Here is a 23829-nt window from a genome sequence, read left to right as displayed (position 1 = left end):
TGCTGATGCGGCCCTCAATGAAATTGAGTTTGACACCCCTGTACTTATTTAATTCTCTCTAAAGAAATGGGCCTTTAAAGATATTTATATTTGCCAGGGTTATGCTCTCTGTGGTTTTTTTTAAAAAACATAGTTTATAGTTGATTTATTCTTTGTTTAAAGAATTTGATGGATGGGACTCAATTATTCACCTTAGGTTGGCAGATCTATACCTTGAGTTGCTTTTCGATGAGATAATGCAGGGGTGTCAAACGTCACGCGGAAGCCGCGCCCACCCCATGTGGCAAAACTGTCCCGATAACGTTGTGCGATGTCACATGATGTCACGAGTTTGACTTGTCTTGAGATAATGCTTTCATGTGTAAAGTGATACAAAATAGCTCAGAACTTGCATACTAGTCGTATTTCTCTAGATGGCACTATATATCTGTCAGTAATAGAACTTCTTCAATAAAGCAAGTTTATTTTTGTTTTTAGTGTGTAAGTTTAATAATGGTCTGGCACGGTGTCTAGAGCTTCTGTAGGATCTCGTGACACATCAACATTCTGCAGGAAGAGAAAGGAAAGAAAGACTAAAGCACCAATAAGACTTTAAAAGGAAGTACAGTGAAGAACTAAATCCATTTATATTAGTAATTTCAAGTATCTGAAGTGTTAGAATTAGAGCCAGTGTATCTTGGCTCCGTTTCTCAACTCTGCCCGTGGGCAGAGAAGAGTAGTTCTACCACTTCTTTCAGTATAGACCCATTGCAGAATGTTTGACTGGTTCTTGTCATCTACGTATGATTTTCTTGTGAATAATCTGGCACTGTGAAATCATGTCTTTGGGCTTTGAAGGAATTTCTGAAGGGAAGGTTAGTAAAAGCAGTGCTCAGCATGGCAAAGCACAGTGATTAAAGTCCGATGTGGCAGAATTAGGTTAGGGAGCCAGGTGAAGAGCGGATTCTTTTACCTGAGGGTCAAACAGGCAAGAGGGAGGAGGGCGCCCCAGATCTTTCCAGCAGGGTTGTTTGGTGGGCTCAGGGCTAGCCATTGGCACAGCGCGGTAGTGCCGATACAAAGGGGCCTGGCTAGCTTTGTAGGAAAAATGCTAAGGGTGTTTTGGGGTTGGGGAGTGAAGATAAGAGGAAAATATTACAGAGAGAGATGCAACTCTGAATACAATGATCTTTAACAGGAGCACCTGTCAAATCAACAAGCAGGAATACATGATGGGGCTGAAAAGCTTCAGGTCAAACAAGCCCTTTGCCAATCATAGCTTCCTTCACAACCTCTTTCCAGAGATGTTCATATAAAATCTCCCATGTAATGGGAATCCTGCTTACCGTGGGGCGTTCCCGGTGTGTATTCACAGCCTCAATATTGAGAAAAATGGATTCCACCTCGCAGCCTGTCCCCAAAACAATGAACCCCCAATTACTGATGATAGATGGGAGTTCCAAACACTCATTCACTGCCGATGGCTTTGTCGGCTTCAAGATGACATGCTAGGCCTGCTCAAACATGCCTTGGTTGGATTGAATACTTGATTTGGAACTGCCTGATTTTTCCTGTTAACTGAGCAGAATTAAAAAGACTGGAATCCCAGTATGGCAGTTGTTGCCAATAGGCTGCTGCTTATTCATGGAAGGGCAATGTTGTGCAGTGTGCAAAGATTAATATAGAAGACGAGATGTGTAGCTTTGTTCAGGTAGATGTTTAACAGTTGTAATCCAGTTGGGTGGCAACACACAACTGACCTAACCTGACTTTGGAGAAGCTAAGCAGGATTGGAATTGACTTAGTAGAGCAGCCAGAAGTACCAAGGCTGTTGCTTACAGTGGACAGAGAAGTCAAAACAAGAAAGCAACAATGGCAATCAATACATTGGAAAAGATTATATAGGCCAGGGGTGTCAAACTCAATTTCATTGAGGGCCGCATCAGCATCGCGGTTGCCCTCAAGGGGCCAGGTGGGTATGGCCAGGGTGGGCGTGGCCTACTGGGTGGGCGTGGCTGGAGTGCGTATGGCCTACTGGGTGGGCGTGGCCAGCTCTACATTGTTCGCATCAAGGGTGCCTATGGGGGCCTGGGCAGGAGTGGGACAGATCTGAGGGTCTCTGGCAGAAGGAGGGTCTCTGGGCCAGGGCCAAGGCAGTGGGGGCCGTTCCCTCACTGTTTCCAGGATGGCTTCGTGGGCCACATGAAACCACTTTGTGGGCCGGATCTGGCCCCCAGGCCTTGTGTTTGACATGTCTGATATAGGCCATCAAACCTTGCTTTTTGTTCCTGCATATTCTGAAGTATTTATGCAGGTAGGAAAAGCCCCTGAAGGACTGTATGAGTGACTGTCCATAGCCACAAAATGGGAGGAAGCTTATTAGTATTAGGTAACAATTTACTCCCAACCACCATCAGATAACCATATTTTAGGTAACAATATGAGTATATTATGTTTTCTTTTGCAATAAATTCATCTTCAGTGCCTAATCACTGGCTACCCCTGCCTGCTCCTCCAAAGCAAACTTCTGATCTTTGCCCAGGAGGAAGGGACTTACCATACGCCACAGGGGTGAGCTTGAGAACAGTGTGCAATGGGCACTTGAGGTATGGCAATTCCTCTGAAAAAGAAGAATGGCAAATAAAAGCAATCCCAATCTCCAGAACTACACAGAGAGGTCTAAGGAAGAGAAAGAACTGGTGCACAAGAACAATCCATCCCACTGGTGACGCAACCTCCTCTCGCAATCTCAAAGAAGAAACTCATTTTTTCCCCCACTGGCAAGTGTTACGAAGGAAACACCATATATACAGGAAGAATCAGAAAGAGAGGGCTTTGCCACCATCAGCCCCCCAGGCTCTTGGCTCAGAAGAGTAAATCAGGAAGTGGGGAGAGGAAAGTCTTGTAATGTGGAAAAATGGACTCTTGATACCTGCACTTTTGTCCAGGAAGTAGGCAAGGAGGCAGCGCATGACCGCTTGATGGCAGATCACCAGCACGTTCTCTTGCCGTTCCAGCTCCATGATGACCGGCTCCAGGCGCTGGACCAAATCTTCATAGGACTGAAGGAAGAAATTTGGAGAGGCCTCTCTGTTGGTGTTTATTTAGATTAGAATTGTCCTGCTTTTCGTTAGAAGTGACCCTTTAAGGGTGACTCCAATTTTAGCCATTTCCCCTTGATTAGTGATAATACTTTCTTTTCCCACCCTCCTCTGTTCTTGAGAGCACGTTAGATTTGCCCATTTCCCCCTTGAGTAACGTGTTGTCTAAATCCGCCCGCGTTCCAAATTGCACAGTTCTTACTTCTCCTTTAGGATAGCGGTAGCGGTATTTGTCCTGATCTCGCAGGGCAAACTCTTGTGGATAACTGGCCTGGATTTCTTCATAAGTCATCTCCTCACAGACACCCTGAAACAAACGCAGGGTTTGGAAATCCCTGAGCTCTGGACATTGAGAAGAAAAGTCAGCTGAACGGAAAAATTATGACGAATCAAGGTATCGGGTTTCCCTCATACGCTTTCCACAGGAGGAAGCTAAAGAAGGGACTCTGGTCTTAAAGAGTTAGGCCTCTCTCGGTCATAGAAGGCAAATTGTGGTAAATCAGAGTGAGAGAAATACGCAACCCTAAGGGCTACCTCCCACACCAGGATGTGTTAAGGATAGCTTCTCACCGCATCAATCTCATTCAATGCTTTCCACTGTTCATAGGGCACATGCAATGCTTCTGCTGTTTGGATTGTGCGTTTCATGTGGCTTGTCCAGACCTTGAGGTCGCGGATATACTGGGAACGGATGAAGTTGGCCAAGGCACAGGCATACTGACAAAGAAAACATGGGAGGAAAAAAAAGTGAGATATGAGTCACCCAAGGGCAGATTTGCCCTAAGCCAGACATGTCAAACACAAGGCCCAGGGGCCGGATGCGGCCCGCGAAGTGGTTTCATGTGGCCCGCGAATCCATCCTGGAAACAGTGAGGGAACGGCCCCCACTGCCTTGGCCCTGGCCCAGAGACCCTCCTTCTGCCAGAGACCCCCAGATCTGTCCCACTCCTGCCCAAGCCCCCATAGGCACCCTTGATGCAAACGATGTAGAGCTGGCCACGCCCACCCAGTAGGCCATACGCACTCAAGCCACGCCCACCCAGTAGGCCACACCCACCCTGGCCACACCCACCCGGCCCCCTGAGGGCAACCGCAATGCTGATGCGTCCCTCAATGAAATTGAGTTTGACACCCCTGCCCTAAGCCAAAAAGAGGACACAGAGCTCCTGCCTTTCTTTTCTAAGAATCCACACTTAATTTTTGAAAGCAGGCGCACAAGCCCTGTGTTCATACTTTCTGAAGACTATGAGCTTAAGATGGAGCTCCTGGGTTTAAGCATTTCTAATGGGCACCTGGGTGGAAAATCTTACCAGGATAACCTTTATTAAACATCACAGCTGTCATCAAATGAACAGCAGCCCATATACAGAACATCCAGCCTCCTTCATGGATGCAAGTTCATAATTCACCTCTTTAAAAAGCCGCAGCACCTTCTAGAAACTCCATGGAAAATAGATAAAAAGATGTAGAGCTTGAGAGGAATTGGGTGCTTTGAGATGAAAGCCTCCAGTTTATAATTGTTAATGGTGGTTTACAACCAGGTTGATTTTAATGGTTCCGTTTGTGGAAACCCCATAAAAAATCCAGCGCTTGAATTTTAGGGATATTCCGAAGATTTCTATGCGGCTGTTCCCTAAATATTTTCAGAGGGCTTTAACAAACAAAATAGGCATTGGGACATGTTACTCTGCTGAATTTTATGTGCCTTCAAGTCCGACTTGACTCCAGGCAACCGCCTGGATTAGTCCTAACAGTCTTCTTGGCAAGATTTTCAGGAGCGTTTTGCTTTTGCCATCTTTCTAGGACTGGGAGAGAGAATGACTGGCCCAAAGTCACCCAGATGGCTTTATATGCCTAAGGAAGAAATGGAACTCACAGGCTCTTTCTGTGAGTACTACTAGCCTGGCGCTTTGATCACTACATCAAATTGCTGAATTGATCCACTGATAATGCTTTTATGCTGCGTGGCCTGACTTGAAACGGCTTACATGCAGCAACATACCAATATATAACAATATGATAAGCATACCTGTTTGCCACGCTCAGATAGCCCAGAGTCACCCCCAATGCGTCCCCGGAGGTTAAGCTCGCTCTCCCCGTGCCGACTGAGGTAGATAGAGCGGGGTGTCACGTGGATATTCATCAGGTAATAAACAGTGCGACTCTGTATGTGGTCCTGAACCATGTTCACTAGGTACCGGCTGCCAACATTGAAGATCTTAATGTAGGATAGGGAACTACAGTAAAAAGAATAACCGGGTCACATTTCAGGAGCCATTTTTTGGGACAGTTTTGTAGAAGCTAATTCTTTTGTTAGTTATAATCAGGACTGGGAAAACTCTGGCTTTCCCAAATGTTTGGATTACAATTCTCATCCATCTTTACCATTTATCACAGGCTTTCTGGGAGTTTAGTTCAACAGCTTTGTGAGGTAACCAATTCACCACTCGCATGGATTAAGCACTCAACATTTCTTAGTACCTGTTTTTCTTTCATGTTAGTTTTCAAAAATGTGGCATTTCTTTTTTAAAAAAAAATTATTGGTTTTTATAGGGTTGGGAATAGGATGGGTGGACTAGGGTTGGGGTTAGGGTCAAAAGGAGGTTGGGGTCAGGGTTGGGGTTGGTATTGGGGTTTTTCCCAGTAACTTTTCCAATATTTGACAAACAACATATTGTCTGGATAGATATACGTAGATAACAGTGATAAGTATAGTGATTATTGTTAATTACCATAAACAAAGTTAATTTTTCAATCCATAGTATTCTTCTTGCTAATATATAATCAAAAATACATATCACATTCCTTTCTCTCTAATTCATTTTTCTAGCCATTCATAAAATTTATTCCATGTTCTATAATAGACTGATTGTTCTTTCTCTTTAATCTCTAAGGTCAATTTATCCATTTCTGCACACTCTAAAATTTTCTTAATTATTACTTTTTTAGTCGGTAAATTTTCATTTTTCCAATATTGGGCAAATACAATTCTCGCTGCTGTTAATACATGTAGTATTAGCTATCCGCTTTCCTTTTCATAGTTGGCTCCTATCATTCCTAACAAAAACAATTCTGGTTTAAATTCTATTTGTTTTTTAGTCATCTTTCCAGCCATAAGTGTATCTTAAGCCAACACTTTTTGCTTTAGGACATGTTCACCAGATGTGATAGTAAGTACCTGGCCTTTGTTTACATTTCCAACAATTATTTGAAGTGTTTTTAAACATTTTCGCTAATCTCACTGGTGTTATATGCCATCTATAAAACATTTTACACAGGTTTTCTTTGTATGGCACAGCTTTAGTTAATTTAATATTTCTATCCCATAGTTTTCCCCACTCTTCTAACTCTATAGTATGTCCAAAGTTCTTTGCCCATGTTATCATTGTTTCTTTAACTTGTTCTTCTTCCATCTTCAGATTAAGCAGAAATCTGTAGAGCTTTTTAATCAATTTTTCATCTGTTTTTAACAGTTTATGGTCAAATTCTGTCTGTTCTGTATAGAGTCCTGTTGTTTTCAGATCTTTTTCATATCTCGTTTTGATTTGCAAATATAGCCACCATGCTAAGTCAATATCTTGTTGTTGTAAATCTTGTCTAGTTTTCAATTTTCTTTCATTGTCCAGTATATCTTTATAAGTCACGAGTTTGTCATAGTTAATTAGATTTGGGTAAGCAAAGGCTTCCATTGTTGAAAGCCATTCAGGTATTTTGATGTAGATTTCTTCTTTTATTTTTTCCCATTCTAAAAGAAGCACATTTCTTATAGAGTGATTCTGAAAGTATCTGTGTATTTTATTTTTCCCGTACCACAGAAAGGCATGCCAACCAATCTACAGGTCATGCCCCTCTAGGTATAATAGTCTTTTATCTCAAAGCATTATCCATTCTTTAATCCATGTTAAAATAGCTGCTTGATAGTAACTTCCAATCTGGGAATCCAAATCCTCCACTTGCTCTAGCTTCCTGTGACAATTTTTGCTTTAATTCGTGCTTTTTTCCCTTGCCAAATAAATTTCAATATTATTGCGTTCAGTTCATCAAAAAAAGCTTTTCCTAATTTTATCGGAATCATTTGGAATAAGAAGAGTATTTTCAGTAAAATGTTCATTTTAACTGTGGCTATTCTTCCCAGCATTGACAGTTGGAGATTTTTCCACTTTTCTAAATCCAATTTTATTTGTTTTAACAATCTTGTATAATTGTCCTCTTTTACATCTTGCTGTTAAGTAAATTCCCAAATACTTAACTTTTTTAACTATTTGAAGGTGTTTTTTTTTGCAAGTTGAATTTTCTGTTTTTCTGTTAAGTTCTTTGTCAACACTTTAGTCTTTTCTCTATTTATTATCAGGCCTGCCACTTCACCATATTTTTCTATTGTCTCCAGCAATTTCATGCTTGTTTCAAGAGGTTCTTCCAATATAAAAACCAAGTCATCTGCAAGTGCTTGCAATTTATATTTTTCATCTTTTATCTCCAGTCCTTTAATTTCAACATCTTGTCTAATATTTCTATTCAGTACTTACAATGTTAATATAAATAACAGTGGGGATAATGGACATCCCTGTCTTGTACTCGTTTTGATATTAAAATTTTCTGTATAGTCTCCATTCGCAATTGTTCTAGCAGTCTGTTTGTCATAGATTGTATGAATTGCATTTATAAAATTTTTCCAAAAGTCCATTTCTCCAAGTTGCTGAAAGATAAATTGCCAATTTAAGTTATAAAAATGTGGCATTTCTAATCAGCCTAATTTGCTCCTGATTAGTTCCTAATATCTAATATTTTACTACCAATTTTCAGTATTAAATGTTTGCCAAAATTATAGCAGCTTTCCCTAACCCTATCTCCAAAGGTGTTGGGCTTAGAATTTTGGGAAATATAGTCACATGGCATTAGATTGGAAAAGATTGTATTACCAGAATAAAATACACAAGATGGGGTCCATCCACCATAGTTATGTTTTGGGTGGTTTTTTTTTAATATGTTGCCTATAGCATATTCTCGTAGAAATTTTATCTTTTGATTAAGAATGGAGGTAGAACATTAAACAAGCAAAAATTAATTTTGGAATGTTATATATACAGCAGACTGTAGCTCTTGTACATACCAGTACTTGATATAGGAATAAAATAGAATTATAGAGATGAATTCTAGCCTGTGATGCAAATCAGATAGCTAGCAAGCATTGGGAGAATGTCAGCCTTCTTAAAAACTTCCTAACCTTTGTTAACAGACTAACAATTGGGAACGTGGATATTGTTTTATTGGAAAACTCACCTGGAAGATGGCTGGGTTAAATAAAAGATGAAGTACTTGTTTAGATTTTTGTATTCCTTACTAGAAAGAATACCATTTAGAGATTCACCTCTGATTTCATGTCGATTCTGGTTGGGGGAACTGCATCATTTCTTTCTGATTGTGGTCCAATTTATTGGAACTGCTGCAATACTAGTAATTGAATCGCTACAATTTTTCTAAAAAGTTAATTTAGTTCCAGGAAGAAAACTCATGCCTCATCTTGCCTCCCAGCTCTTTACTCTCCATACTTTCTCTTCCCCGCCCTTTCTCCATTATTTTCTTCTTCCCACCCTTCACAGAAAGTTCCAAATCTGTTCCAAATCCTGTCTTTTACCGTATGCATTTAGAGCCTAATTATTCTCTTCCGACCAACTCAGTCGCTGTTTCAACATGCAAACACATTCACAGCTGTTGGAAAAAGTGCTTGGTTGCAAAAATGTCAACCTGCTATCATTTCAGCTTTGTAACTGACAGTGGCTTTTAAATGTGACAGAAGAATGGTGGCCAGGTAAACAAACATATATACTCAGAAATATGACGGTGCAAAATACTGGAAATTACTTTTTTTTAGTGCTGACTGGGAGGAGAAGGAACATCTGTAACTGTACAAGTGATGTAGCTTAGAGCAGAAGCATCTACAGCAGGGGTATCAAACTCAACATCACGTAACATGTTGCCGGCCATGGGGTGGGCGCAGTTTCGGCATGACGCATCTGGCCTATGGGCTGGCTGTTTGACCCCCCTGATCTACAGAATCTAGTGATTTTATCAAATGACAAAAGAGCATTGTTCCATCATGCCACTCATGCCCCTCCATGTGTGTGTGTGTGTGTGTGTGTGTGTGTGATGCCACAACATGCCTACAAAAAGGGTAAAGCTCTCAACATCTGAGGGAACATCTGCTGCCAGCATCAAGCTCCCTTCGTCCAGTGCGCTCCCACAGGGAGGGTCTTCTCAGGGTGCCGCCGATAAAAGACTGTCGGCGGATAACACCCAGGGGAAGGGCCTTCTCTGTGGCTGCGCCTGCCCTCTGGAACCAGCTGCCCATGGAGCTTAGGACTGCCCCCGACCTTCGCACATTTCGCCGGGACCTGAAGACCTGGCTCTTTGAGCTCTCTGGCCCAGGCTGAGAATTTTTAACTGGGGAATTTTTAACTGGGGTTTTTAATTTTAGGGATGATTTAATCTTTTTAAATTTGTTTTTAACTTTTGTACTGGTTGTTTTAAATACCCTGTAAACCGCCCTGAGTCCTTCGGGAAAGGGCGGTATATAAATTTAATAAAATAAAAATAAAAAATAAATAAACATGATGGCACACAAGTTTAATTATTTAGGTGTCTTCCCTCCCTCAGATTCTTCTGATAATATGACCTGGATTAGGTAACATAATTTGTTAGCTGGAAGAAAAGAAGATATACTGTACCCAGAGTGGCTCATGGTGTTCTCTGTGTATCATGAGAGGCAGAAGTGAAGGTGATTGTGGGCTGTTTCCAGCTGTTTTGTGACAGATCTGGAGGTTGAAATGATGCTGGCAGTGTGGAAGTTCCTACTATCATTACCTAACATACACATTTAACCATTTGCATAAATATGAAAGATAAAAACCAACCAGTAAAGTCTGGTGCCAGTTAAGAATATATTTAATTTATGTTCATTACATGCAAATGCATTGTCATATTTGGAATTGTGTATGAATATTGTGTGAAGAAGCAGCAGATGCCTCCCTTTCCCACTCATTATTTCTCCACCTCCTAAGCAACTTCTTGAAGATATCCAGGGGTCTCTTATTGAAGTTAAGGTAAAGGTTCCCCCGCACATGCGTGCTAGTTGTTTCCAACTCTAGGGGCCGGTGCTCATCTCTGTTTCAAAGCCGAAGAGCCAGCGCTTGTCCGAGGATGTCTCCGTGGTCATGTGGCTGGCATGACTAGACACCAAAGGCGCACGGAACGCTGTTACCTTCCCACCGTAGTGGTCCCTGTTTTTCTACTTGCATTTTTACGTGCTTTCGAACTGCTAGGTTGGCAGAAGCTGGGACGAGTAACAGGTGCTCACTCTGCTATGCGGCACTTGGGATTTGACCCGCCAAACTGCCGACCTTCTGATCGACAAGCTCAGCGTCCTAACCCACTGAGCCACCGCGTCCCTCAAATTGAACTGACAAGGCAGTTCTTGGCAGTCCACTTGTTTTACTTTGGTGGAAGGCACAAAGTTTGTCCCAAAACCTTTTATGCTATCATGAGCAGCGCAAGCCATGTTTTGGAACCCACTGCAAATTCAAATGCCCTGCAATACAGCCAGCCTTGGATGTACCTGCCCCAACCCAACACAATAGTAGAGACATTCCCTCCTTACCTGTCCGACTCATCATCTAATGGCTGGTAGGTTTTCTGGTAACATTCAATCCGCTTGAGAAAATCCTCCACCACTTCATCCCGGTTACAGTCCTTATAATCAGGACTGGTTAGCTTCACTTGCTGTGAGTGGTTGGTACACCAGGCAAGAAGAGAACATGGGATGGGGATAGAGAATAGGATGGAGAGACACCCAACCAGCTTTGTTATTATCCAGATTAGTATGAGTCTAGAAAGCCAGGGAAGAAGATGTTCTCAGCTTTACATCTCTACCCCAGACTTTGCAAGGAAATCTGTCAAAGTGCTGATCCATTTTTTATTTTTTTGGAAACTTTGGATCTGGATGGGGGGAACACTGAGACTTTGGCTCAACACTTACAAGACTTAGTAGATAGGGATGTTGGGTCCTCCTGGATTGGGAACATTCACATCTTTGTCTTGGATGGGGCTGGATTTCCCCATCAAGACCTGTGGGGGAATCCTCCTGGACTCACGGCTACTGCTGAAAGAGCAGATGGCAGCTGTGGCCAGGAGGGCTATAGCTATATTGTGTGTATTGCTTGGGCTCTTTCTTCAACCAGGAGCCCCTGCAGACTGGACTACTACAATGTGTTCTATATAGGGCTGCCCTTGAAGATCATTCGGAAGCTACAGCTGGTTCAAAGTGCAGCAGTAACTTCTCATTGTGCCCACATGTCACCACTGTATTGGCTGCCAGTTGGTTTCTGGGTGCAATTCAAGGTGCTGGTTGTTAAAGCCTTTCATGTCACAGGGCTTGGTTACCTGAGGGACCACCTCCCTCCCACTGTTTCTGCCTTCCCAATACATTTGGATAGAGTGGGTGCACTGCAGGTCCCTTATATTAAATGCTGCCACCCTTTGGGACCTAGGAAGTGTGCCTTCTCCCTCACAGCCACACCCTCTGGAAAAGCATTCCCCCAGAGATATGGATGGTGCTGGCTCTCCTAGGGTTTCCGGGTGCCCTTGAAACCTGGCTTAGGTCCCAGGCCTGGATTTACTATCTGGGGGCAGAAGGATGTGGCTATTTTACTGTTTTCCAGACTGTTGTGTTGCTTACGTTTTTAATTGTTTTATCTTGTACTTGATTTTTTCAGCCACTCAGAATCTCTTGGCATGGGCAGCCATAATAAAACTGAATGAACGAATGAATGAATGCAGTTATTCACTATCTAGCTTTCTCTTGTGGTGCTTCACAACTTTCCTCCTCATGCACTTATCAGCTGTTGTTTCAGGCTGCTTTTTACCACAAATTTAACACTTTTCTGGAGTACAGTACTATTATTTCACAGTAGCACTATTCCAGAATGGTACTAAAACCCCTGCCCAAAAGGAGCCCCATTATCAGCCGTTAATTGTCGGTTTACTTTTAAACATCACACAAAACCCTTGCACCAAACCAGAATGAATTTAAGATTGCCAAGTCCCATTCCTTTGAACTATACAAATGAATGCCCCTGAAGATGGACAGATATTTATTTATTTATTTTATTTTTATTTTAATCCCATTTACACATTTTATATCTGTTTTTAGCGCTCTTCCAGACGTTAAACGTTATCACAATATCTGACTGAAGACAAAGAAAGGAGTTTTACCTTGATATTTTCCTGGATGATGTCTGGATCATCACAGATGGATTCAATGAAGAAAACCTCGAGTGGCAGATGAAGGGGTCACGGAAAAAGGAAGAAAAGATTATGCAGTCAGCCCCCAACCAGCTATTACAATTGGTGAAAGCAATTAACTTCAGAGGGGAATGGATATGAAATGGCCTAAATTGCTCCTGACAGAAGCATTTTCTTTAATTATACACATTTTGCAGTTGCATTTTTATATAAACCGTCAGAACCTACTGGGAGGGTGAGAAATGGTGGCAAGTGGGGCGAGACTCAAGTGAATCCTCATGGAGGTTAGATGCCTAATCTACTATGCAACCTGCAAATCTGGTTAAGAAAAACAACAACAGCCCTGCTAGGTACCTTCCAGATGTGAATCTCATATTGGGATTTTAATATGATCCGTGATTTAAAAGGCCAGGTTATCTTTGGGAATTCCAAGTTACCAGGACAACAGTATTTAGGAAATGTCCCACCTTGCAGGGAAGGATGTGTTTTTATCCTTCTTTCCCTAACTAAAGAGGGGGAGTAAACCTGGTGAGTTTACATTTATTCTGGAATAAAAGAAAAAAAATAACAAAAGGCTTAAGAATTTAAAGAATTTGAAATAAATGGCCAAAGCTGAAGAAGATTTTAATTCCAAATTCAATTCAATTTAATTTGAGAAAGTGATAAATGAATTAAGGGAGCAGATAACTTTGAAATACTAGGGCTTTTGTTATAAGATTTTAAAAACAATTATATAAATAAAGAGCACCTTCGTGGGAACTAAATTATTTAGCTTACCTCAAATTCTAACAAAAATTTGAGGCTTTTTGTTTTCAGAAATTGGATACTAAAGGGGACTAAAGATTCTAGGCATAAAAGAAAAAAAGAGACAGGCTTGCCTTTTATCAGCATTAAGGAAAAATGACAGATAACGGTCTGCAATTTGAAATACTTCAGGAGACATTTGAAGAATCAGGACAGAAAATAGGAGCTACAGTGTCAGCAGAGATGTCTGCCTCTATGGCTAGTATCTTTTTAAGATACTTAAAAAGAAATGACAGTTATGAAAGAGAATACCTTGGAAGATCTACGGGACAAAGAGCTAAAACAAATTTCATCTGAGGCAGAAATATTACAATATAAAGAAGTTGTTGAAATACTGGGAAATGAAAAATATATGGATTATAAGACAGAGATGAGAGTTAAAGTCGAAATACAAACGATAAGCGAAAAGAATGACCTGGACCAGGGCTTTTCAACCAGTGGTACAGGTACCACCTGTGGTACATTGGCACCTGGCAGGTGGTACGTGACCATCCTAGAAAAGTGGTAGTGGGGGAGGGGAATGAGCTGAACCGGTGGCAGCACCGCACCGTTTGAAAATCTTCTGCTAGAGTCCTGGTCTGTTATTCTTGTTTAACTCTTGTTTAATCTTTTGGTTTAAGTCTTGTTTGAACTTTTCGTTTAACTTTTGTTTGAACTCTTTGTAAATAAATTTGGTTGGGTTTTTTCCAGCCTGTTGATTATAAAAAGGGGTTGTCCCTGACATTCAAACAGGGCCGGTCGTAGGCTGGAACAGAACAGCGCCAGGATCAGCGCTTCTTTGGGGCTGTCAGGGCTCAGTGGAAGCACCAGGATCAGCGCCAGGCTCCAGCTGGAGCTCGGCACTGATCCTGGTGCTTCTGAGCCCAGAAGAAAGGCCGATCAGCTGGAATGCTGCAGCATCTCCAGGGTCTTGTGATTTACATTCAGATGCTTGGCAACTGATTCATATTTATGACGGTCACAGTGTCCCAGGGTCATGTGAAGTGACCAAAACCTGCTGCAACCACCCAGCAGAGGGGAAAAATATAAACCAAACACCCCCCACCCCCACTGCCAATTTTCAACAGAAATGCTCACAACAATGAAAACCTCGGATAGGAGGAAGAGCACCGCCGGGCAGGCAGGCAGGCAGGTGTCTTGCTCGGCTGTGGCTTGGAGGGCACTTTTTTCAGTGCCATTGTAACTTCGAACAGTCACTAGGTGAACTGTTGTAAGTCGAGGACTACCTGTACTTCATCACTTTTTTGCTTTGGGGGGGATGTCATCAAGTTTTTGACACCTTGCTAGGTGACTGGTGATACTCGGATGTTGCCATATCCTAAAAGTGGTACAATGGGTGAAAAGGTTGAAAAGCCCTGACCTGGACAATGACTCCGTATTGGATTTATAAAAGGGATTTTAGCCTTGAAGTAGCCTTCGAGATGGGAAAAAGAAAATCTGAAGAGAGATCAAATCCTCTGATAACATCTGAATGAATTCAAGATCAAAATTCCTAGAAACAAAATGGAAGGAGTACAAAGTTGGCTTGTTTGACCACAGTTAAAATAAGACACGTTTCTATAAAATTCTTGGAATCTTTTTTGGACTGTGGCTGACACCAGGACTGAAATGTTAATGATTTACGGATTTGTGTCTAGACAAGGGATGGGTAATGGGAAGAAGATATATTTGTATGTAATCTTATAGGGGATGAAGAATCAATGTTGTTTGTACTTGTTGCAATGAAGATCAGAAATCACTTCTTTGAATATTTTTTTTATTTTTTACTCTTTCTTATTTCTGTTCTCTTGCACTTTTTATTTTCTTTCTTTTCCTTTTCCTTTCTGAGTTTAGTTTGCATTGTCTTGTTTCTTTTAAAAAAAAACTTTCAATAAAATTATTTTTTAAATATCGTCCCCATCTAATCACAGCCAAAACTGTGACTCAAGTCTCACCTAACTGACAATTAGGACTGGTTAATTTGCTTTAAGAACTGAACTGCATTGTCTTAGTAGGTATTCTAGAATAAAATAAATTACTGGTGTTACTGCTTTTTGAATATCTTAACGGCTTATAATGGTTGATGAATATAACAAAAAGGATTGTGAACTTCGCTTCTTCTGCATTCTAAATGAAAACAGGAAGCAGATTAAATAAGATAACTAAATAAAAGAAAAAGAAAAAAACCCAGTTTGCTTAATTCAGTCTGTATTTTTCAAATCTGAATTTGCCTTGTGGCAAAGAGTGTAAAATAGGGCAGAGACCCAGCCTTGCAACTGAACAGGGTGACAAAGTCCAGACTTCAAAAATACAAGGTGACATCAGGGCAAGAACTAACATTGACTTGATTAAACATTAATTTGGTCACTTTCGAGTCATGTACTTAATTTCTTCCTCCTTTAGTTTTAAAAAAAAATTGCAACTTGTAATAACTCTGAGGATCTCTAAAGGGTTTGCGTTCAAGGCTTTGCAAATTTGCACGCAGCTCTAGGTCGGGTCCCATTGTTCTTATGGGCTCTTTTATTTCCCCACTTACTTTGTAGCCATTCTCCTTGGCAAACTGCAAGATAAGGGCACGGCGTTCCTGTGTAGTGTTAGTGGCATCGAAAACCTAGGTAATGGAGAAGAGAAGGCAACCGAATTGGCACGCGGCCTGAAATAGGTGACAATAGGGTTAGAGCTACATGCACTTTTGTCATCTTACCGCCACTTGTCCCTCTTCCATGCTCAGATAGATTTGGACATCTCGAAGAGCTGCTAACGCACACTGTCTAAAAGAGAAGGCAAGGAAGAGATTACGCACTATGATCCATTGCTGTGGCAGCGCCAAAATAAACAACAATCAACCAACACATTAATAAAAAAAACAAATATGGAATATGAAAGAGGCGAAGTGCCTTTCTAGCTAACTAAGCTACCTCCTTGAAGTCTGAGGAGGTAGACTAGAAAGAGAATTGGTGGTATTTGGAGAAGACTGTTGAAAATATTGTGGACAGCCAAGAGGACAGACAAATGGATCATCAAATAAATCAACTCAGAATTCTCACTCAAGGCAGAAACGGCCTGGCTCAAATTATCCTACTTGTGGATGTTATGTGAAGACCTAGCTCTCTGGAGAAGGTTTTTTATGCTGGAAAAGGTAGAAGGAAAGAGATGAAAAGAATGACTATCATCTAGTCAGATGGCCTCAGTAACCGTGGCAATGAGTGCAAAGTTGGAAGACCTGAAAGGTCAGGTTAGGGTCAGATTGTCGTGGGGAAAACCAATCTATGTGCCCGCTAATAGTCAACACCAGCTCGATGGCACATCATCAGTCAAATTATGTTTCACATATTGAATCTTTGAAACACTTTTTTGTATTAACAGCTAACTAGTATATTTATGTATTAAATTCAAGGGGTAGGGGGGAATCCTGACTCTTCCTTAGAGCCTCTCCTTTTCAGCATCTTTATAATGTAACACCAACAATTAGTTTTTCAGCAGCCTATTAAGATGTGTGGAAGGTTTCATGTATTTCAGCCATGTTTACAAAAAACATGGACCATATTGCCTGGTCCCCAAAAAAGGTCATGCAGGGGGCCAATGTGAGGAGAGACCTCACTTGGGGACCAGATTTTATATCCCATCTGATTGTTTTAAAGGTTCTATTTTTTTTACAAGAAAATTAAATGGGAAGGTAGAATATTGCAAAATGAAATGCTGCATACAAACACAATGGTTATTTCCAAGAATGCTTCTGGATCCCATATATGTCACAGAAACATTTTCAGAAAACAAAAATTGAGGGTTGTATTTGAAACTTTCTTATTTGCTACCTCTCTCCCCAAGTTAAGTCGAACTAGGGCACCCTGGCAGATTACAGTGGGCATTGTGGTAGGAAACAACCTCCTCCATCTTCTCCACTATACTAATCAGATCTGAATAAGCTCCTCACCTCCGGATCTCCATAGCTTCCTCATTGTCTGGGCGGAAGAACTCGTAATTCTTGTATGTCTGGACGGCTTCACGGCGATACTGTCCAACATTGAACACTAGGGAGACGGAGACTAGAATGACTCGGTATTTTTCAGTAAGTCCTTCTCTGTTGGCTCCAGTGGTTCTCCCTCTGCCCTTTGATCCCATTCACCTTGAATGAATCATTTATTCCCTTCCTTACCTTTAGTGGGGATCCCAATCCAATTGAGGTAGCGAGTGAGCTTTTTAGAAATGTAAGTTTTTCCCCGTGCTGGCAATCCTACCATGATCACCATAGTTGGTGAATTGGTGAACTGTGGCACTGAGGCTGTAGAGAAATGGAAAAAGGAGAGACTGAGCCTAATTTGGTGATGAGTTTCAGGAACCCACAAAACAAGAGAGAAATAGTATTCTGTCTTAATACACCCAAACCTTTTCTGTTTTAGCATTAAAACTCTGAATCCTAAAGCAACCAACAGAGTCTTTCAGTAAAACCTACAGCACAGCAGACTATTGTGGAAAAGGTAACCGTTAACCCAGATCGTTTATGCCTTGGTGATTTTTGGATTCATAGTCATTAATCTGAAGGATTTTCAGGCAGGCCAGCGTGGCCATTGTTGTGAACTCTGGAAGTTGAAGTCCACACATGAACCTATAAGCTGGGGAACAAATGATTGGGAAGATTAGTTTCCTCCCTTTCGGGAAGATTGAGCTCAGAGACCAAACTTGAAGATGTTCAAATGTGATGAACTTCCCTCTCAGCAAGTTGGGCCTTAGGGAATACTTGTGACTCCTTAAGCTTGCTTACAGCCCTCTGGCTAATTTCAAAACTCTACTGCAAGAGATCAGGCTTCAGAAGAAAAAAAAGGGGTGTCAGAGACAGAGTGGTGTCTTTCCCACTTCTGGCCTCGGCAACAGACACTGATTGCTTTAGTCCTCATCTTCGTATAGCTCCTACATATTATCCCTGCAAGAACACAGCTTCAGAAGATTTTGTTCTGCCCTGCCTTGCCCTTCCCTTTTCGAGCTTCCTGCCATGTAAAGAGACCTTAGCTTTTCCTCCAGGGAATGAGCTGACCCACGTTTTCATTCCAACTCACATCCCCTGCGTTGCTGCAGACGCCTGCTGGTGCGGGGAATCCATACTTTCTGGAGGGGAGTCTGTGTGAGCTCCCCAAACTCTCCAGACATCCTGACAACCGTCTTCCTAGCCTGCAAAACTGGACTGTCTGGCTCTTCCTGAAGGCTCAGCTATGGCTGCTGATCATGTGTTTACATATGCATGGAAAATAGGTTCAGTGTGGGACGAGAGGTCGTTGAACTCCCACCTTTGTAGACACTACAGATCACTCGCAGCTCACTTCTGTACAAATATATTCTGCTACCATATTAGGGAAAGGTCCTGATAACATTTTAGAATCAGCGCTGCAGAAAGTAATGACACATAGACATTGAAAAAAATCCCATTTCATTTCTTAGCCTTTGTAATCCACTTTTTTATTGATTTATTTTAAAGATTTTATTAGTTCTTTTTTCCTTACATACATATGTTAGTTTTTCAACCAGCGTGCAGTCTGGGTTTGGAAGCACTAATGCATAGTCAAGTCCTAATCTTTGGTTCTTTCTTCTAGCCCACAGGTCTGCAACCCGCGGCTCCGGAGCCGCATGCGCCTCTTTCAGCCATCTCCTGCAGCTCCCAGTCCTCTGCCATGTGCAGTCCAAAAAATAAAAGTGGGACTAAAAAAGTTCAACCAATCAATTCAAACTTCTCATGGAAAAACAAACACCTTGCGAAGCTTGAATTGATTGGTTGAAGTTCTTTGGTTTGTGGGACTTCCCACAAGCTATTTGTGGGACTGCCCACAAACCTCTTTTCTTCCTCGGACTGCACATGGCGGCAGCAGAGGAAGAGACAGGAGGACTGCTGGAAAGGTCAGATGGGGCGTGCCAGGGAGGGGGAGTTTTGTGTGTGTGTGTGTGTGTGTGTGTGTGTGTGCGCGCACTCTTCCTTTGGGCCAAAGACGGAGAGCACATCGGCTACCACGCCGGCCTGGAGCACCTCCAGCATCTCTCAGCGAGTGCACTAAGCCGCCCCAACAGCAGCAGCCATCTCCGGGACAATTGCTCAGCCCTTGGGGCCCGCTGCTGCCATGCGGGCTGGCCCAGGAATTTGTTTCTGCGGGGGAGGCGGAGGCTGACGGAGATGCGGCAGACCTCCAGCGTCTCTCTCGTCGCCACCTCCACCGCTACTGTTGGCTTCCGCTACGGCCGAACCCAGGCAGCCTCCTCCACCCCCAGCAGTGGCATCCGGAGGTTTTCCGGTTTCATCGGAACCAAGCAGCAAGTGGAAAATGTAGCAGTAGCAGCACTACTGGGAGTGGTTTCAATCGGCCCCTTCATTGCCAAGCGTCCCCACAGAAGTCAATGGAGGCGCCGCGGCTGGCCTTTCGAGTGAATGAAAGCGAGAGAGAAGCTTTTCCAAACAAAATGTGAGTGAATGAGAGCGGAGGGGGCAGGGTAGGTGCATATCTTGCCTTGGCTCCACTCTTCAGTCAAACCCTGTTCTGCGTATGCACGCATGTACGCGCATGCGCACACATTTTTTGCGGCTCCCAGTTTTTCCTTTTGTGAGGGAACCGGTTCTGAGTGGCTCTTTCACTGTTTCAGGTTGCTGACCCGTTCTAGCCATTTGTAGAATGACTCCCAGGTTTGGTAGTATTCTGTTTCTTCTTTATCTTTCCAACTCATAGTCTGTCCATCTCTGTGCATTCCAATATTTTTTAAATTACTTCTTCCTCTGGTGGTATTCCTTCATTTTTCCAGTATTGCGCGAAAGTTATTCTTGCTGCAGATTTTTTTAAAACTGACATCAAGGGGGTCTTTCTTTCAACATCAGAGACCCCGAGTCTTTATTTCTTACTTCCAGTTCTCTGGAAGGTTCAGCTTCTCTAAATTAAATCCTGCAACTGGATGTAGCTATGATAATGTGTCAGTATACCTTGTTATTTATTTGACATGCTGTATCCATAGGGACAGAGATACTGGCTTTGGATGTTTAATATCATATTAAGCGAAGAAATCTGAGTCTTCCCTCCAATAAAATAAAATCCTTCTCAGTTTTCAATATTTTGTCATCTTTCTTCATTTTTTTTGCTGTTACCACCACGAGTTAGAAATTTGATTTTCTAATAAACGAAAGCAGAGAAATGCAAGAATTTGCACAGGTTTGAGCTCTCTGTGACGCAGTTGCTACCATGGAGAGTTCCAAAGCCCCATTATACTGATTTGTTTTCAGTGCAAATCACCATTCGCTTTCTGGGTCCAAGACAGAATGCAAAGCTTGCCAGAGATCATGGCTGGAAGAAATGATCCTGGGCAACTAGTGAAACTGTCACCAAGGGCTCAACCTGATTGGGTACATTATTGATCCATAATAGTTCATGAGCCAAAACAAAATGCTGGTGGTTACTGGTGTTTACTAAGGAATTAGCCCCCCAAACTAGAGTTCCTGAAGAAGACAGAGCTTCTTGCTAGCAGTGGACCTAAGAATTCTACCCAATGATATTCAAAATTTGTGTTTTATGGGATAACTGTCTTCAGTGGGTCTAGCACATTCAGTTTAAACTATCACTATGAGGACGTACGTTGGTTTGCCGCCATTCCCCAGGCAATACTAAAGAAGGTAAACAAGCAAGAGCTGAAATATTTTTTTATTTTTTATTTTAATTCCATTTATATCCCGCCCTTCTCCAAAGACTCAGGGGGGCTTACTCCTACAAATAGGAGATCAAAGCCCCTCATCTTGCAAGATACTCATTAATATTTAACAGCACTTAAACAGTAGGAATTTTACAAAAAAAACAACAACAAAAAAACACCCACTCCCAAATAATAAAATTCAAGCCACAAAACCAACACTTTAAGAATATGATCTGAAATGAGCCAAGTTTTAAAATGTCCTTGGATTAAAGCCAACTTTTTCTCATCAAAAACGGAGGAAACGCTTGGACAAGTTAAGCTACAAAATAACATTTCTCAAAACAAAGAAAATGGTCCAGTGGAAAGTAATAATTCAAATTTCTGATTCTGATTCTGATTCTGAAGTGATAAAGACCTGATTACCTAAAGCAGGGGTGTCAAACTCAATTTCATTGAGGGCCGCATCAGCATCGCGGTTGCCCTCAGGGGGCCGGGTGGTATGGTCTGGGTGGGCGTGGCCTACTGGGTGGGCGTGGCTAGAGTGTGTATGGCCTACTGGGTGGGCGTGGCCAGCTCTACATCGTTTGCATCAAGGGTGCCTGTGGGGGCCTGGGCAGGAGTGGGACAGATCTGAGGGTCTCTGGCAGGAGGAGGGTCTCTGGGCCAGGGCCAAGGCAGTGGGGGCCGTTCCCTCACTGTTTCCAGGATGGCTTCGCGGGCTGCATGAAACCACTTCGCGGGGCGGATCTGGCCCCCGGGCCTTGTGTTTGACATGTCTGACCTAAAGAATCAATTCACCATTTCTCTGAGTTGTTCTGTCTGTGATCAGCTTGGAAACTTCTTTCAGCTTGCCATCATCATATGAATCAGGAAATTTATCGTTTAAAATGTTGATGGGATCCAGACACCGATACTTACGTCCTTTCTTTGAGCATGAGGCGGTAGCTAGCACCAGTTGATCACTATCAGATGAAAACCACTTTCTTCTATTAGAATGTTTTTTACATAAATTTTTAATCAAGAGTGCTACACTGAGGTAAGCACAATCCAATGCATTTTTTTTAAAAAAGTCAGATTTTAGATGTCGATATATTTATATTAATTCTCTGTGACTGCCCTGGGACTGACAAAAAATAGGAAATAATGAAATAATCTATTTGGGGGGTTCTGACTATAATACAAAATCAAAAGTTATAATTCAGTAATAACTACCATATCCAATTTATAAGAAGGAAAAATAGCATCGCACTGCAGACCTTTCAAAAAATATATATTATATTAGAAGACCAGTGACTACATTAGATGATCCACAGAGGGATTGTTTTTAAGTTATAGGACTGGGATCAGAAAGTCACATTTATATCCATCCACAGCTACTGGGTGACTTTGGGCCTATCGCTTTCTTTCAGCTCAACCTACCTTGTAGGACTGTTGTTGGAAAGAAGGAGGAGAGATTCTATATATACCACTGTGAAGTCCTGGAAGAAATCTGGCATATAAACCTGATGATTAAAACAAGGGAAAACATGCAAAACTAAAGTGGACTTTTACTACAGAGACATCACACTGGAGATGGAGACCAAAATTAGACAAGTTTAGTGACACAGAATAAATTGGGTAAAGATCCTTTTGAAGATAAAAATCAATAAACTCTATTCATCATATATTTAGCAATTTGGTTGCATTTTACTTGCCTTTAAGAGAGAGAGAGAGAGAGAGAGAGAGGGGGGGGGGGAGGGAGAGAGAGAGATCACCATTCTCCTCACTCCTTCCCACACGAGTAGGAAGGAAAGGGGACCCTGTGGATTTTATTGACTAGTCATCGCCAATTATAGGAGGTGGTGCTCATCTCTGTTTCAAGGCTATTGAGCCAACACTATCTGAAGATGCTGCCGCGATCATGTGGTCAGAATGATGTCATGGAGTGCTATTTCCTCCCCACCAAAGTGGCACCTATTTATCTCCTTGCATTTGCACGCTTTCAAACTGCAAGGTGGGCAGGAGATGGGTGCTCACTCAATTATGTAATGCTCGGGTCTGGAACCCAGGCTGTTGGCTTTCGAGTCAGTAAGCCCAGTATTTAATAACTGAGCATTTTACTTGCTGTTAATTCACCATTCTCCCCAATCCTTCCCACAGGAATAGGCCCACATATTAAAACTGTTTGGCTATATTTGCGTGCCTTCTTATTCAAGTAGATTAGCTCTGCAGCAAGTTGCTCAATATGTACTCAGCTTCTACCTCCATTTAACACAGATAGCCCTTTCACAAACAACCATTTTAACCTGAGCTGTATATGGCAGAGCAGATCCTGGGTATCAATGCCTCCACCTTTCACCTCTCAACATTCTAGACCAAGAAGTATAATACAAGCTGATCAGGCTGAGCTGACGGACAGGGGGAAAAAGGGAAGGGTGTTAATTCTATGCAGCAGAGTCTTGGGTATTTCCCAGCAGGAATCACCAACCTACATCCAGAAAACAAGGCGACAGGAGCTATGTCAATCCATGTTTGTCACACATGGGGTCCTTGAGTATCGGATTCTAAGACAACGTCCTGCCTGTTCCTTAACTCCTTAAAGTACAACCTCTATTGTCCTCCTAGTTCTCTAGTTACCAGCCCTATCAATTAAACATCCCCTACCTGGGATTTTGGCAGGTTTTTTCTCCATAGCTGATCAATCCTCTTTTTTTCTAGAAGCCATAGCATTGAAAGGATTGCCTTGTCACTACAAGAACTTTCCTCAGGGGTCAGGTTTCCAGTCATGGTGTCATTAATAATTGTGGCTGAGCTGGAGCAAAACAATCCAGGGAGTCTTTCCAAAAAACCCCCCATGTGATCCTGGCAGAAAAGGTCAGTACTAATATTAGCCTTAAAGTTGGAAGGAGACAGCAGCAGCAGATTGTAGGGTAAAGTTATTGTCTAACCCAGATGGGCAGGAGCACAGAAGACGATCTTTTGATCCAAATCCCATTAAAATCATTACAACTTTTTAGGTAAGTGTGGAACACTATAA

General features: G+C 42.1%; 1 protein-coding gene across 3 annotated transcripts; it reads right to left on the bottom strand.

Annotated features, from left to right (window-relative positions):
• Positions 1 to 449: 449 nt before the first annotated feature.
• PFKFB1 (6-phosphofructo-2-kinase/fructose-2,6-biphosphatase 1) lies at positions 450 to 23497 on the bottom strand (the record flags this gene model as incomplete). 3 transcript variants are annotated; one of them, XM_083356757.1, is made up of 15 exons in its annotated part: positions 23457 to 23497; positions 17317 to 17442; positions 17095 to 17191; positions 15865 to 15931; positions 15697 to 15771; positions 12348 to 12404; positions 10735 to 10856; positions 5110 to 5317; positions 3651 to 3797; positions 3283 to 3387; positions 2912 to 3041; positions 2537 to 2599; positions 1326 to 1390; positions 953 to 1090; positions 450 to 546 (listed from the first exon to the last, which is right to left on the bottom strand). In XM_083356757.1, the coding sequence occupies exons 1-15, from the start codon at positions 23482 to 23484 to the stop codon at positions 487 to 489; spliced, it is 1488 nt and encodes a 495-aa protein (XP_083212883.1). In that variant the 5' UTR covers positions 23485 to 23497. The 3 variants fall into 3 exon arrangements, with proteins under 3 accessions (XP_083212883.1, XP_083212885.1, XP_083212884.1); XM_083356758.1 differs by lacking the exon at positions 953 to 1090 and having other exon boundaries at positions 487 to 546; XM_083356759.1 differs by lacking the exons at positions 17317 to 17442; positions 23457 to 23497 and having other exon boundaries at positions 15865 to 15927; positions 17095 to 17140.
• Positions 23498 to 23829: the final 332 nt, after the last annotated feature.

The sequence above is a fragment of the Vipera ursinii genome (genome assembly GCF_947247035.1).
Source record: "Vipera ursinii genome assembly, chromosome: 2".
NCBI lineage: Eukaryota > Metazoa > Chordata > Lepidosauria > Squamata > Viperidae > Vipera > Vipera ursinii.
The sequence above is the reverse complement of the archived record's forward strand: the minus strand, read 5'-3'. Positions and strand labels throughout refer to the sequence as shown.